Below are 17,439 nucleotides of genomic sequence, written 5' to 3' on the forward strand. Positions count from 1 at the left end.
TCATGCACAATGACTTCCCTTATCTTGCTCAGGAAATACTCGGCATTGCATTGCAGGTAGTCATGCATGAATCTGTTGGTGTCTAAGAGAAGTTTGAAAATTTGAGGCTTAGTGTGGTTTCCTTCTTTCTATGAATATCAACAAACTGCTTTAGAATTTCTTGAAGAAGATTTACGTTCTGCTTCGCATCGGTGGCCTTTCTTCCATCCTCTTCCTTTCATCACATTATCTCTGCAATCACAGCCAATTCACTATGAATTTCTCTAGCAAAATCTTTCTTTCCATCCTACCAAGCTCTGCCTTCCCCTTTCTGTTTGAAATCCTTGCATGCACGAACATTTTGGGCCTGTTTGGCAACGTGCCAAACAGTGCCAGATTCCGATTTTTTGTTCCCAGAATCAGTTTGGGACGAGAATCGCATTTGATAAAATTTTTGTTCCCGGGAACAAATTTGTTCCCGAGAACAATTTTGGACAAGATTTGAGAATAAAAAAAAAAATTTGATTCTCCGTCCGAGAATCAGAAAAAGAATCAAAATGGTGAAATCCTCGCTCTTCCCTTTCGTCATCCCGGTTGCCGTCCGCCACCGCCCGCCGCCGCCGCCGCCGCTGGTCGCCGGTCCGGCGAGGTCGCGAGGCTCGCCGAGCCGGGGCGAGGTCCGGCGAGCTCGCCGATGGCCGGCCAGCCTCGCCGTGGCCAAGCGAGCCTCGCCGGTAGGCTGGGCGAGGCTCGGCCTCGCCCGGATCGGGTGAGGTCGAGCCTCGCCGGTGGCTGGGCGAGCCTCGCCCAACTGCAGGTGAAGCTCGCCGGCCATCGGCGAGGCTCGCCCAACCTGCCGGTGGCCAAGCCGACCTCGTCGAGGCCGGGCGAGGCCGGCCTAGCCACCGGCGAGGCTCGGCCGACGAGCCCGACCTCGCCGGCGGCGACGCTCCGGTGAGCGTCGCCGGCCCTCGTCTAGCCGGCAGCCCGGTCCGGCGACCGGCCGGATGAAGAAGAAGAAGAAGAATAGGAAAAAGGGAAAAAAAGTAAAAAGTAAAAAAATTATTTAAAAATTAAAAGAAATTAATTTGGAACATAATCAATTAACACGGTATCAAACACAATTCTATTCCAGAATCAAAAAATTTGGACAGTTACCAAACGTGCTTTTTTACTCATAATCAGTTCTTAGGAACAGAATAAAAAATAATCATTTCTAGTTAGAATCAGCTCCCGGGAACAGAATCGTTACCAAACACACCCTTTGCTTCCCATCTCATCATCCAGAGTGCATTCCACCTCAATTTTAATTTTTTTCCTATCATCGCAATTAGCGCTTATCTTCATCGGTGTTTGCATGTCGCCACAACTCATCTCCCCTCGATAGTTTTCCATGGACGAATCTCATCAGCATGACGATGCCCGAGTTGCTGCTCTTTGCCAAAGACTTGGACGACTTTGGCCTGAACAAGGTGTGGAAATCTGGGAAGACGAAGTATCGCCAGAGAAGCTGCAAGAATGTAAACTCACATTAATAGGTAAAATTATGTCCAATCCTACTATCAACTTTCCAGCTTTTCAGAGTACCTTAAGAAGAGTCTGGCGCAATGACTATGTTGAAATCTCTCAACGTGAAGAAGGATTCTATGTATTTAAATTCAACACTGAAGGGGAAAAGCAGCGAATCTTAGACAATGGCCATTGGTTGTTTGGACATCACCTAATTATTCTCAAACCCCGGCTGCCTAATACTTCTTGGCACTGCTATGACTTTACAACTTGTGCATTCTGGGTGCAAATTTATGGTCTTCCTCTAGAACGATGTACTAAAAATATGATCACAAAAGCTATTCGACAACTTGGCACAGTTCAGGAGGTGAGAATTGAAGGCAATGACATTTCTTCAGTTAGATCCGTGAGGGTAAAAGTTGAACTTAATTTAAAAGAACCTCTGAAATCTGGTAAACTTATCAGAGTGGATGGGAAACACATATGGATTGACTTTAGATATGAACGCCTATCACATTATTGTTATTCATGTGGAATCCTAGGCCATTATGCCATGTACTGCAATGACATCCCTTATGATGCAGCAAAAATAGAAGGAAATGATTTTTTTCTTATGGTAAATGGTTGAGGGCAGAGGTCAATCAACATAGTCCCTTCTGGTCTGCATTTTATAAGCAATATCCGGATCAAGAAGATGTTGAAGAAATAGTACCAGAAACTCAACCGCAGACAGCTCCTTTACTCCTTCAAGCTCCTCAGATTCATATGCAGCATCCAGCAACAGTGGAAACTAGAGTAGAACAATCCTCAACTATGCAGCAGTCTTCTCCTCCTGCTGACCTAAAACAGAAATCCCCTATGTTCAAATAGTTAACTTCACCAAACAGTGCAGCAGAGGATTCCTCCATCAGCAAGAAGATCAAGACTCCAAGGTCAACCTCAAAATCTAGTCCATTGAAAAAAACCAAAAGATATAATCCTTATGGGACATCTTCTAATGCAAATGCAGTTCTAGATGACTCGACTCTCCTGGATACCCCTATCTTTTCCATTGAAGGGGTTGGCAAATGGGCCGTGGTGGCTTGCCCAAAAAAGCCACCACATGACAAATGAGGATCATAAGTTGGAATTGTCAGGGGCTGGGCAACCCCTTGACAATTCAAGCATTAAGGGCCCTTGTGGCCAGTGAAAGGCCTAATATTGTTTTTTTGATAGAAACGAAAAATCAAGAAATGATGCTCCAGAATCTCAAGAGAAAGTTGAAGTTTTCAAGTTATTTTGTAGTGAATCCTATGGGTTTGGCCGGAGGTTTGGTAATTTTTTGGAATGACCAGGAGGTGACTTTAACTGTCGAGCATTCTACTAGCTACTTCATCGACACAATTTGTACAGAGAATCAAACTGCAAAAACTATGAGACTCACATGTCTTCATGCACCTTCGATATACTATCAAAGACAGCAAGTATGGGTAGATATCAGACAGATTAGGTCTTCAAGTTCGCTTCCATGGGTGTGTATAGGTGACTATAATGACATACTGTATCATTGGGAAAAGGAGGGCAAAAAGATAATTGAGTCATATAGATTAAATTCCTTTCGAGAATTTGTGAATGATTGCATGTTTATGGACATTGAAAGTAAGGGTTGCTTTTATACATGAGTGAACAAAAGAGATGGTGATGAAGCCATTAAAGAAAGGCTAGACCGGGCCCTGTGCACAATTGAATGGAGGTTATCTTACCCGGGGATGGAAGTCTTTACTTTTCCTGCTTTAGCCTCTGATCATAGTCCTCTGCTCTTACTCACTGAACCGAACTCTTCTAAAAGGAAGAAAACTTTCTTCTTTGAAGCTTTCTGGCTTCAAGAGAAAGACTGTAGATCGATCATTAGCAATGCATGGGCTTCATCAGCAGCGCGAACTCAATCCTTGACCAACAAGCTTCAACATACTTCATTTGCTCTTGCCAAGTGGAGTAAATCCCTTTTCAGTAAAGACCAGCAACAAGTCTACATGTTACAACAGCAGATTCAGAATCATCTTAATCAACCAGGTCCTACCTATGACAAAGCACTTGTATCTAGCCTACAAGACGAAATTCACAAAATATGGCAGAGATAGGAAACATATTGGGCAATGCGTTCGAGGATCCAATGGCTACGGGAGGGCGACAAAAATACAAAGTTTTTTCATGCAACGACAATCCAACGCAGACAACGAAATCGCATCAGCATGTTAAAAGACAAGCACCTTGGCTGGATTCGAGATTCTACTCAGCTTAAGCACACAACGCAAACATATTTCCAAAATCTTTATCGCTCGACTGGCTATAGAAATTACGTGCCTGTTCTTATGCAATGCCCCCAGGTCATCACAGCAGACATGAATGCAAGCTTAACTGCACTTGATACTAGGGAGGAAGTTAAACAGGCTGCTTTCCAGCTTGGAGCCAACAAAGCCCCAGGACCGGACGGTTTCAATGGGTTATTCTATCACAACCACTGGGATATCATTCAAGAGGACATATACACATCAGTCAATAATTTTTTCAGTTCAAGAGTGATGCCCTCTACTTTCAATAGAACTCTCATTACTCTCATTCCCAAGGTTCCACATCCGGAAAGGTTAGAACAGTATCGCCCTATTAGTCTATGCAATTTCATATACAAAATCATTTCTAAAGTGTTGGCAAATCGTTTAAAGCAGTTGCTCCTAGGATTAATTTCAACAAAACAGAGTGCTTATGTCACAAGTAGACAAATCCAAGACAATATTTTGGTTGTGCAAGAGGTTCTGCATCATTTAGAAAGCAGCAAACGAAAGAAACATTTTCAGGCGGTTTTAAAGTTAGACATGCAGAAGGCTTATGATCGGGTTGAGTGGGATTTTTTAGAGGACTATCTTAAACAACTGGGCTTCCATGTTCAATGGGTTCGGTGGGTGATGCAATGTGTCACCACCGCAACATTCAGTGTTAAATTTAATGGAGAATTTTTTGGAAAACTTCCATCCTACAAGGGGTCTTAGACAAGGGGATCCACTATCTCCATATTTGTTCATCCTTGTAGCCAACCTGTTATCTACTCTCATGCATCAAGCTGTCCACTCAGGCACTCTCAAAGGAACCAAACTGAATAGGTACTGCCCTACCCTTTCCCATTTATTTTTTGCAGACGATGCCATATTTTTCTTGAATGGAAGTACCCTAGAAAGCCAAAAACTAGCCAATATTTTATAGCAGTATTGTGTTGCTACGGGTCAAGCTATAAACAGAAACAAATCTGGTCTATTATGTGGTAGGGACTGTCCTTTTATTTTGCAACAAAACCTCACTGCAGAGTTAAGAGTTCCTATTATATCTAAGATAGGCAAGTATTTGGGTATTCCATATGATTGGGGTGCGTCCAAGAAGGATATGTTCGCTTGGATTTTGGGTCGAGTTAGTGCCAAAATTGACGGCTAGAAAGAGCACTTTATTTCTAAAGGAGGAAAGGAAATATTGTTAAAGATGGTAGTGCAGGCTCTCCCGCAATACGCAATGTCTATATTTAAACTTCCAGTTTCTATATGTAAGTTCATTGAACAGAAAATCGCTAAATTTTGGTGGCAAACACGCAGCAATTCAACTGGTATTCATTGGAGAGCATAGGATATACTTAAACAGAGGAAGATAGAAGGAGGCCTTGGCTTTTGAGATCTACTAACCTTCAATAAAGCCCTCTTAGGGAAACAAGCTTGGAGACTTTTTCAAAACACATCCTCATTATGGGGTAGACTTTTCAAAAGCCTATATTATCATTCGAGCAATTTCTGGCATGCAAGGAATAGGACTAATTCCTCTTGGGGATGGAAAAGCTTACTTTTAGGTCGAGATGCTATACTTTCTAAGCTACAGTGGTCTGTTGGTGATGGACAGCAAATCAATATCCGAGAGGATAAATGGCTTACCTGTGGAATCATTGGTGGACCAGCTCCTAGAGCAGAATCCAAACTGGTTGCTGGTTTCATAGTCCCTCACGAGCAGGTTTGGAATATCCCTCTTCTCCAATAGCACTTTGACAAACACATCGTTGAGGAGATTATTAATATCCCATTAAGTCATGCTCCTTCATCAGACCATCTCATCTGGACAGGCACACAAACAGGTCAGTATTCAGTTAAATCTGCCTACCACATCCTTAGACAATCAAATCACCCTATAAACAGCAATCTACCCTCATCCTCTTATCAGCCATCAGCTCGTCTCTAGCGATATATCTGGAATCTCAAGACTCCCCCTAGGATTAAAGTTTTTATCTGGTCATTGTGTCATAATGCTCTCCCTACTAAAGCTAACCTCTTCCGAAGACACATATTACAGGACCCTCTATGTCGGATTCTGTTCTATGCACACACACAGAAACCACCAACACATTCTGTTATTTTGCCCATGGACATCAAAAATCTGGTCTCACTCTAAAGTACAAATTGATCATTCAGCCTACAGCCGAAATCGAATAGATGCGTGGCTTGAGGAAGTTTTTGAAAATTAGTCGGGTTTACCTTCTAAGGAGATCATCGCCTCCATCCTCTGGCACTTATGGAAGGTGCGCAACCATTTTACTTTTCGACAGCAGCGAACCGCTCCTGATCAGCTCGTAGATGTTGCGCTGGCCGAAGCAACGTTGTACAGCAACTCTGTGCAGCAATCAACCAGTGCAGGATCTGCTCTACTCAACCCTAATCGAGTTTGGACTCCACCAGATCGAGGTAGCTTCAAGGCAAATATTGATGGGGCTTTTCCCTCCACTACCAACATGGGTGCAATCGCGTGTGTCCTCGGGGATCACACCGGTGTTTTGATCGACGGTTTAGCTGCCCGGTTCGTGCGTCTTACGCCTTACTGCAATGCGAGGTTCAAGCCCTAATTTCCACTCTCGATTATTTGCTAGAACGAGGAAAGGAAGAAGCTCACCTCATTATCGAGTCTGACTGTCTGACTCTTGTGGAGATACTCAACGATCGCCATTCGTCAACATGGGAGATCCGACCTTTTGTTGCAGACGCTTCTGCATTGCGTCTCTCCTTCCCTCACCTGCGGATTCAACACTGCCGAAGAGAAGCTAATGCTGCAGCTGATTGGGCCGCTAAGGCCCAAGCACGCAATTCACTCTCACCTTCTTGGCCCACATTTCCTCCTGCAAAGTTAATGACTTTACTATGTATTGACACCCTTTCTATGGGTTGTAAATTCCGTCCTCCTTGAATGAAAAGGATCATCGTTTTAGACCCCAAAAAAAAAAGAAAAAAAGATTGTACACATTAAATGTGATGTTTTAGTACCTGCCTGACTTCCCGATTCCATCAAGGAGCATGCTGTTTTTATTCATTTGGCACCAAGATTACCTTTGAAGGTAAAGAAAAATGTTGCAAAGACAAATTCAACTTGTAATTTTCAATTTAAAAGAGGTAAGGCTTTCTATGTGAATGCATCTCAGTTGCTTTTGACAGGGTGAGATCCTAGAAGTTGTCTACGTCTGTTTTCTGGAAGTAATTTTACTTTTCACTCTTTGCTTATTGATTATTATCAGGCCTTAGGTAGTGCAGATAGATTCTAGAATAGCCATCAAATATAGCATTTTTGCCGTCAAGATTCCAACTACCATATTAGAAGTTGAGATTGACCATGCTTCCCTGCTTGAAGATCTAAAAAAGTTTAGGGAGATCATGTCAGCCAAAAAAGTAAGCGTCTTAGGATGTTTTGTGCATTTTGTTGCAAACGAATTGTTAGACAGTGCAATCATTTTTCCACATTCCCGTCAATTCGCTCTCATAGCACTTCTTCCCCTCTTGGGTTATTTCCACACTTCCACTAATTCGGAAACCCTTGTTTTGCAGTTTGAGAGTTATGTGAAAATATTACCTTGTGTTAGTCATGGATGGAGCGTGAGGTGCACCGACAACAATGAATTTGCTGTCAAGAGTGCCGAAGAGGGCAATAGGACATGTTGAATTGGTTTTTGGGGCATGTCAAGTGAATATAAGGCATTTTAGAATAATATAGCGAGGGAAATTAGCAGTTGTCAATCATGAATTGGTTTCGTCAGCATTGAAGATGTGTGCATGTTTTGAATGATTCTTGAATTCTTTTTTAACCGATTTGATTTTTGACACATTTCCTATTCTTTGAACTTCAACTGCGAATTTTTGTAAATCATATTGCTCCTATAAATTAAAAATTGCAAATTCTTGGCATTTATGCATTTATTCAGCTGTGAATGATATAGACTTTACAAGAACAAACTACTTACTGAGTCTCGAGCAAATAGGGAATGTTTTCTAAAGCATTTAAAATCATTGGTTTGGGCTTCTTTCTAACTCATTTTTCACCATGCCAAAAGGTGAAATTTAACTCCTACAAGTAAGAGTGTCAACGGTTCGGTTCAGTTCGATTCGGTTTTTGAAAAACTGAACTGAACCGAACCGTTAAAAACTTCCGAACCAAACCAAATGAGACCCAAACCGAATACAAACCGAACCAAAAATTTTGGTTGGGTTCAGTTCGATTTTTTGGTTTTTGATTTTTGGTTTTCAGTTTTTGCATTTGCAAAAATTCAAGACAAGCTTAGCGATCGCACAGGCAAAAAATTCGCACTTCTCTCTCTCTCTCTCTCTCTCTGGTTAGTGCAAGATCTCAAGTTCCCTGGCGATAAGAGAGAGGAAACAAAACAGCGGCAGACCGACCTTAAGTAAGATCTCAAGTTCCCTGACGAATAGCATCGGCTTCCGATCGCTTGTTCAGATTGGCCGTGAACCAGAACCTTCGTTTCCGGTTCTTCACCAACGAGCAGGCGTTTCGCCACCTCTGGAGCGCCTCCGACAACGAGTTATTTGCCTTCACATCCCCGAAATTCTCCTTCAAGTAGTTATCCATGTCTCCTACTTGAGCTGAAAAAGTTCCCGACTCCGAATCGCTGTGTATTTACAAAAGCCCTAAAACCCGACCTAATCTCCAGCGAGGCAACAACCTCGGGAGGATCAGCAACTAGTTAGTATAGATCCTGAGGTTTCTGCAGTTAGTGCCGAATCGTGCGTATTTACAGAAGACTCCGATCCGATCAGTGAATTGAGCGGGAGACCAGAGTTGACCGTGTGCTCACCAAATCGTGTGCTCACCACCAGATACGGGCTCCGTCCCTCAATCAGTTGCCATCGCCGTCACAGCCACTGTCCCCGTTGCACCTCCAAGCCGACCAAGACGAGAGGACTAGAGGATACGGGAGAGAATAAAAAATAGGGTTTGATTTTATCAGTTTGTTGGTTCGGTTCGGTTTTTTTTTTTGTCAGTCATACTCTATTTCTACTCTACACTCACTCTCAGACTTTTACCCTGCCTCTTGCAGAGCGTGGGAGTCGAAACCCACTCTTGAAACTTACGCGTCCCCGCCCCATCCCCCTGAGAATGTGGGGATTTGAACCCCTCACCTCCCTCTTCCATGTTGGAAAGGTGGCCACTAGGGTGAATCCCAATGGTTTGTTCGTTCGGTTCTGTTTGGTTAATAAAAAAATCCATAAGAGCTTTTAAGTACCTAGTGCACATAAAGAACATTGCAACAAATATGTACTTTTCAAACTGCAAAAAACTTTCACTTCATTCATCCCACAAATAGAATTCACATACATGTGTAAAACATGTCAAACTCATGAACTGCCCAACCAACGTATTCACAATTCCCAAATCTCAAAACATGCCAAATTGCACTTAAACAACCAAAAGAAGTTAGCTGCACATGTCTCGGGGCATTGCACTTTTGCTCATAAACTATGGTTTTTGGATATTCCTCTTGGGTTAACTTTGAACTTGATTTAATCTTGACAACAAAAGAAGTCAGCTAATCCATGAATTAAGGTAGCTTGAGTGGACAACAGGTTCCTAATGGACAGAAGTTGTCCCTCTAAATCCAATATCTCTTTGGATGTTTTGCAAGAGGAACAATAAACAAAAATCAAATTAGTGAATTCCCAACTTAATCAATTGCCTATCATTCAGATTTATTTTACTGAAGGATCTTCTCATACCGTGATAGGCTTAGAAAACAATGGGCTAACATGCACTATTGGTCACCCCTAATCTAGTGAACGATGAGCTCGTGAAGTCACGTCGTGAATGCTGCATAATTAGCATAAAACACTTCTCTGCATTTCCTCAGCGAAAGCTTTCTTGAGGTTCAAGAGTTAGAAGCATAATTGTCTTATTTCCTGCAAGAAAGTGACAAAAACTTAAATGAAACATTACACACATTGATTGTCTATATACCATATAGTGAAACATTGCATCTTGAATGTGTATATTGTCCATGTTCTTCGTGACGTTCTGTCCAGATTTTGATGAACAAATTAAGTCTTGCGTGTACCAAATTACCCTTATTGCATGAGAAAATTTCAAAGCATATCATTTCTCAAACCATTGATCGCATGAGAAAATTTCCAAATACTTTCCACGCTCTCAACTTCTTATTAAAGCTTTCTTGTTTAGGAATTGAATCTGTCCAAGCAAAAACAGAAAAATGGAAATCGAGACCAACCACTTCTCCTTGTTTGCCTTGAGCGAGGCTAAGACATCTTTAGATACCAAACGATCTCGCATCAATATAACCAGCCACGCATCAAATTGGTCTGTATAGCGTAAGTCAGAGCACTCCCAACTCTTTCCTGGATGTCTATGTATATTGAAGGGCAATGGAAAAAGGAAAAACAAGTAAAGCCAACTATTCAGAACTTCACCAATTAAGTTGCTTGCTTAGCTGCTTGAAAAATACGTGGAAAAACAACATTCATTTGTAAAGATATACTCGATGAATATGCACATCGCTTGAATGTATAAAAAGAAGAAAATACACCGACAATGTTGTCCGCTCAGCATGTTACCACTATTAGCTTCAAACCAGAAACTGCTCTAGCCTCTAGCCACAAAGATATGTAAGCTAATGAAAAAATGATCAAGAAGACAGATTATATACATAGATCCTTTATTTTTCCTCATGAAAAGCACCATTACTTCGTTGATGAACTTGACCCGTTAGGTAACCTCCACTTCTTATGCCAATAGATTGACACCCTCAACCATAAAGGAAACCCAAAACTGTACTCGAGGGGTCCATCCACAGGACCCTCGACAAGCAAAGGAAGCCACACATACCTAGAGTCCCTCGAGTCAACTAGATTCTACTGAATAAAAAGGTTCTCGCAAAGCACATCAGAGGCTCTAAACAGTATGGACTGGACCAAAAGCACATAATACAATTATTCAGGTCATGAACTGGTGCTAAACGTATACATATAGGAAAATGTACTTTGAAGGGGCCAAAAAGTGTTAGAACTTTCTGCCAGCCCTGATATTTTCCGACACGCAAATAAGCTAGATGGAGATTTGGTCCGACAAAAAAGCAAGAAGAGCAGTTCGTCCCCTAAGGTCAATGGATACTAAAACTTAGGAGTTCTTTAGGTCTCACTTTTGTCCCCAAGCCTCTGCTTTTGGCTTTCGATACAAGTAAAACGAACCATTTTCAACCAAAAGTTGCTGCTTCTACGCAAAGTAACATAGAATCGATTGACTTTAGAAATTCTCACTAGATAGCATTCTCAAGGAATCTACAAATTGCTCAAAGCACATGAACCCGATATCAATATCTATTCAAGTCAAACACCCAAGGAAAAAAAACACGGGAACACAGCAAAATTCATGAAATAAATTAGAGCAATTTATGTCCATGATAAAAAAAAATTAGGCAATTACCTAAATCATAGAAGCGGAGGCGGAGGCAATGGGGTGGCGTCGTCAATGCTGGTCCGGCGTTGAGAGGAGAGAGAGGGAGAGAGAACGCTCGCTCGCGCTCGCTGAAGTTCAAATTTTGCGTGGCCCGACAACTTGGGCCCACTTTGTACATGTGCGCTCTGAGATGCCTTCTGTTCTCCACGTTGGCACGCTAGACATAGGCAATATTTTCTCCCACATACATGCACGATCACCTTGCTTGTCGGAGTTAGCTATGGCAAGATAAAATAAAATAATAAAATGACTATGAGAATTGTCGAGTGCAGGTAATGCGACACGAAACCATCATTATCTGTGAATGTGATCTCAATTGTTGACCCTTTCGATTCTAAATTTGATCATAACATATGAAGTAGCTTCTTGTTGAACCAATTTTTTAAAATATAGCCCGAAGAGATGCTTTTCTTTGAATATAGGTTGGAGCTTTGAGCTTAGCTTTTGTCATCTTTAGAGCTGTAGAATCAATTTCTAGTTAGGGTTAGGTTTTACTTCGATTCTCTCCCCCGCCTTTTTTTTTTTACATGGCTTGTTGTCTCTTCCAATTATGCATTTGATTTCTTGTAGTTTTTAGCAGTGAAAATTGGAGTCTTTGTTTCTTCCTCTCTGCTATGTTCTTATATCTTGCATCTATAAGATACGTGATAAAAATTGCTAACATAAGAACTGCCAAATGACACCATTAGAAAGAGACTAGAAGTGGCAATTGATTTTAATTTATAAGTGAACTTGGATCAGCCTTAAACTTATTGTATGAATATTAATTCAATCATAAGCCTTTCCATTTTATCAATGGAGTCCTAAACTTTTGTACAAAATTCCAATATAGTTATTCTAGTTAATTTTCATAGGAAATCGCTAGCATGGTAGGATGCTACGTGGGACAGGCAGAGACAACTATATCACCACGTCAATCTATGAAAAGCTATATTTATACATGAATATTTTTACTAAACTTCTGTGGTACCTTAACAAAATGAAAGTGGGTAAAAGCTTTTGTGATTGGTGGGGAAATGGTTATGAACCTGTAGGGTGTCCTATAGGGATGGTAAAAACCGCGCAAAGAATTAGGCAGGCTTTACAACGTTATAAAGAAATTCATGACTTTATGGCTATCTTAGGAGATCACTCAAGGCAAGGGACAAGCTAAGACACGAGTTATAAAACCATCAACACCAACTCATAATCATTTGGTTGTTGCGAATATTCAAGGACTTCTGTCTGTACAGAGTATCTCTTTATATGCCTTTTTTGTCTGCCAATTGAACTAGATACAGCTTGATGAAAAGTATCAAGTGGAATCGGGTTGATTCTTATGCGACAAACAGATTATCAATTCCAAAATGAAAGATAAAACAAAAAGAAAGTGGAGAACTGAATTAGCATGAACAGGCGTTCTTATTTTCAATAGAGTGGGGAGTGCTCTGGTCAATCCTAATTTTAAGTTCAAAGTCCTAGGTATTAGTATGCCAACCGGCCAAAGTTCTCACAATCCATTTGAATCCTCAATCAACTTCCTGTTATTCGAGTGCATAGGGCACACACTTTCGCTATTTGACATTTAACTAATCCAGCATCCCATTTGTTTCCTGCTTGTAACGAACCATGAGAAATCACTAATTATTCAAATGTTTAATCCAAGAGAACGTCAAGAAGCCTTATGTTCCTCGCAGGGAGTGACCTCCTGAACAAGTACTCGTATGGCTTCGAATTTGTCAATTCGAGGTCGAGCTGAGCTCTAGATCATAAATCTATGGCTCACCCGAGCTTAGATCCAAAATCTGAGGGTCAAGTTCGCGGCTAAGCTCGAGCTCAATAATGGAGGATTGAAACGGTAGTTAGGTGGTGAAAGATGACGGTGGCGGAAGACAGCGGGATTAACTTGACAGTGAGTTTGAGTTGATGTCTTGCCGGCGGAGTGAATGGAAGAATAAGAAGAGGAAGAAAAGAAAATAAAAAAAGTAAAAACATATAATTGTAGAGAGAGAGGACATTAGTTTATGACAGGTGGGCTTAGAGTGACACGTGTCGCCCATTCAATGGACTTGTGTAAATATGACGTATCACCACTAGTGTATCTAATATTTTCCTGAGAGAGGAAGATTTATGTAAGGTGGGCCCAACGCAACACTTATTACCCGATAAATGGACTAGTATTTTATTAAGTTAGCCTACTCAATATTTTGTCATCAATTCGCAAGTAATACGTGTATTGACTTTGTTCACCTCGATTCGTATATGCTTAGCTCAAGGTGAGATTCAAACTTGATTACCCTTCGTGTCTGTCACATTCCCCTATATTAAGACCCACCCAAACTTCGCTCAAGATCTTCTTCGTGGAGTCTCATCCTCAGAGAAAAGCAAGCCAACCAAAAAGCTACTTATCTCGCTCACAAATCAATAAAAGAGTAAATGGCTGTCCACGTTGCTACATTTCTCAGTTCTAAACCCATGAAATCACTTTCCTTTAATTTGCCTTCGATCGCCAATCCCAGCCACAAATCTCCCAAGTGCATATCCTCCAATCTTGGCTCTGGCTCAACTTCCAAGTGAGTTTTCTAACATTTCCCACTTCCATTCACTCCTGCTTTTTAGAGCTAATGAGAGTGTAATTTAGCCTTTGATGTTGTATGCGTGCGTGTACTATGTATCTTTTGCAAGAACTGTACATATCTTATGTTATCGTTGCAAGAAATTATGCTTTACGATAGTTCCCTTTTAAGAGATTAAATTGGGCATCTTCAATTCACCACCTAGAAGGTTTGATATCATCCAAGTTTGTCTAGGTCTCTCACATTCGAGTTCTGTCTTCTTCTCCCACACTACACTGACTTGAGCGTGCGTGCCTATTATGGGACCCTCCCTATAACCCTCCTCAACCGTTTCTCTCTTGGGGGTCACAAGCATAGTGAACATAGACCTTCCAAAGAGACTTTTCAAGAGCCAAGCTCACCACACGACTAGAACTGATTAAGTAACTAAAAGGTTTCATCTTGGTTCTTGTCTGGACTTCGGGAATTCTGAGATGTGAAATAACAAGAGAATATTCCCTCCAATTGGGGAAGACAAATATACAAGAAGAATTTGGGATATGAGGCGGGTGGACATCGGCAACTACAATTTTATTTTACACACCAACCATCGACAATTTCCATATCATACATGAGACAGAATGTTATTCTGTTCCCTTTCTTTCACGCTAATTGTGCATATTATATTCATGATGCTGAACTAAGTAATGCAAGTTGCAAAAGCCCCTGTCCAACACTATCCTATTCAGCTCGACCAACCGACAACAATCGACACCGACGTCCCAACAGCCCCATCCCCAAGTACATTAGTTTAAAAAAAAAAAAAAAAAAAAAACCTCACTTGTCAAAGTTAACTATGGCAAAATAAAATAAAATAAAATAATAATAAAATGTCAATGACGATTGTCAAACGTCTTCGTGTAAGTATGCATCATGAAACCATCGTCATTGCTAACATAAGAACTACCAAATGGCAACATTAAAGAGAGGGTGGAAGTGGCTATTGGATTTAATTTGTATGGGAACTTGTTCAATCAGTCATAAACCTATTGTACGGATATTGATTCAGTCCTTAAATTTTTAATTTTGCTAATTTAGTCCTAAACCTTCCTATGGAATTTCAGTATAGTCATTCTGATTAATTTTCATAAGAAATTGAGGTAGAGTACTATGTAGGATGTTAGGCAATGACTGAATTGTCATGTCAATCTTGTATAAAGCTATACTTATAAATGAATATTATTCCGTTAACTTCTATAGAACTTAAATGAAAGTGGGCAGAAGCTTTTGTGATTGGTGGGGAAGTGGTCATGAAACTGTAGGCGGTCCCATAGAGATAATGAAAGGACAAGGCTTCATCGGTATAAACAATACTAACATGTGCTTTAGATCCGGGGCCAGTACCAACCACCACATTAGCACGGAACTCATGAAACTATGCAAAGAATTAGGCGGGCTTTACAACGTTACGAAGAAATTCATGACTTTATAGCTATCCTCAGAGATCACTCAAGGCAAGGGACAAGCTAAGGCACGAGTTACAGGGCTACCAATGCCAACTCATAATCATTTGGTTCTTCCAAATATTCAAGGACTTCTTTATACACAGAGTATCTTCTTTTACACCTTTTTTGTCTGCCGATTGAACTAGATACAATTCGATGAAAAGTTCCAAGTGGAATCGGGTAGACTCTTATACGATGAACAAATTCTTTATTCCAAAATGAAAGATAAAAAAAAAAAAAAACTGGAGAACTGAATTAGCATGAACAGACTTTCTTATTTTCAGTAGAATGGGGAATGCCTGGTCAATTCTTATGTTAAGTTTAAATTCCTAAGTATCAATATGCCAACCGGCCAAAGTTCTTACAATCCATTTGAATCCTCAATCTACTTCATAATATTTAAGTGCATATGGTACACACTTTCGCGATTTGACATTTAACAAGATCCAGCATCCAGTTTGTTCCCTGCTTGTAACAAACCATAAGAAATCACTAATTATTCAAATGTTTAATCCAGGGAGAATGTCAAGAAGCCTTTTCTTCCTCGCAGGAAGGCACATGTTCAGGTAACCCACTCCATGCCATACGAAAAGATCAAAATATTCAAATCCATGGAGGAATGGGCCAAGAAGAATGTACTGGTTCACTTGAAACCTGTCGAGAATTGTTGGCAACCACAAGACTTTCTGCCAGATGCAACATCATATGGATTTGAAGAACAAGTTAGGGAACTTAGGGAGAGGGCTAGGGATATCCCTGATGACTACTTTGTTGCTTTGGTTGGAAGCATGATAACAGAAGAAGCCCTTCCGACTTATCAGACAATGCTTAATACTCTGGATGGAGTTAGAGACGAGACAGGTTCGAGCCTAACACCTTGGGCCGTTTGGACAAGGGCATGGACTGCGGAGGAGAACAGACACGGTGACCTCCTGAACAAGTACTTGTACCTGTCTGGACGAGTGGACATGAAGCGAATTGAGAAAACGATTCAGTATCTAATCGGGGCGGGGATGGTAAGATCCTACCTCTACTAAGACCAACTAATAAGCAAGTCCATCAACACAAAATCACACTCATATGCATGCAAATCTTGAGCATCTCAAAGGGACACTGAATGCACTGGAATCATTTTGGTGAATATATATGACCATCGCAACTCTTAATGTTGATTGTCATGTTCAAATATAAGTTATGCCTCTGCAACTGAACAATGATTTATGCACATGACTTTAAAATTGAACTGTCAGTTCACGAGAATCAGTTGAGACAGATGCCACCAAAAATTTAAGGCAACTTTGTACTTGCTGGGGCTAATTACCTCTCTATATTTTTATCCCAGGATCCTCGAACGGAAAACAATCCCTACCTCTTCTTCATATACACTTCATTTCAAGAAAGAGCGACATCTATTTCTCATGGAAACACAGGCAGGCTTGCTAAGGCACATGGGGAAATGAAATTGGCTCAAATTTGCGGTATGATTGCATCAGATGAGAAGCATCATGAAACAGCCTATACAAAAATCATGGAGAAGCTCTTCGAGATCGATCCAGATGGCACTGTCTTGGCACTTGCCGACATGATGAGAAAGAGAATCACTATGCCAGCTCATTTGATGTATGATGATTATGATGACAACATTTTCTCCCATTACTCAGCTGCTGTACAGAGGCTCGGTGTTTACACAGTGAAGGACTATGCAGATGTCCTGGAGTTTCTGATGGGAAGGTGGAAGGTGGAGAATCTAACTAGACTTTCAGCAGAGGGAAGAAAAGCTCAGGAATACGTCTGCTGTTTAGTACCAAACATTAGAAGGCTGGAGGAGAGAGCTTCGAAAAGGGCCGAGGAAGCACTCACTATTCCCTTCAGCTGGATTTCTGATAGACAAGTGAAGCTTTAGGGTATAAATTTCTCACATAGCAGTTGGAATCAGTCTTTTACAAGCTTTTAATCTCAAGATATTTAGATGGCAATAGAAAAATCCCAAGTCGTGTAAGGATATTGTAGTGACATGATCTGTTCAACCGATAGACTCTCTATCTTTGTGTGCTAGAAAAATATTCCAACTGGACTGATTTATGTTAGTTAAAATGGTGCATGTA

The 17,439-nt window shown here is 40.9% G+C and overlaps 1 protein-coding gene across 1 annotated transcript; it reads left to right on the forward strand.

Moving 5' to 3' along the window:
* The first annotated feature begins 13,710 nt into the window (after positions 1–13,710).
* On the forward strand, positions 13,711–17,277 carry LOC104456203 (stearoyl-[acyl-carrier-protein] 9-desaturase, chloroplastic). The gene is made up of 3 exons (XM_039305232.1): positions 13,711–13,847; positions 15,852–16,350; positions 16,677–17,277. Exons 1-3 carry the CDS (start codon positions 13,711–13,713, stop codon positions 17,235–17,237), a joined length of 1,197 nt encoding a protein of 398 aa, XP_039161166.1. The 3' UTR covers positions 17,238–17,277.
* Positions 17,278–17,439: the final 162 nt, after the last annotated feature.

Source organism: Eucalyptus grandis, chromosome 11 (genome assembly GCF_016545825.1).
Source record: "Eucalyptus grandis isolate ANBG69807.140 chromosome 11, ASM1654582v1, whole genome shotgun sequence".
NCBI lineage: Eukaryota > Viridiplantae > Streptophyta > Magnoliopsida > Myrtales > Myrtaceae > Eucalyptus > Eucalyptus grandis.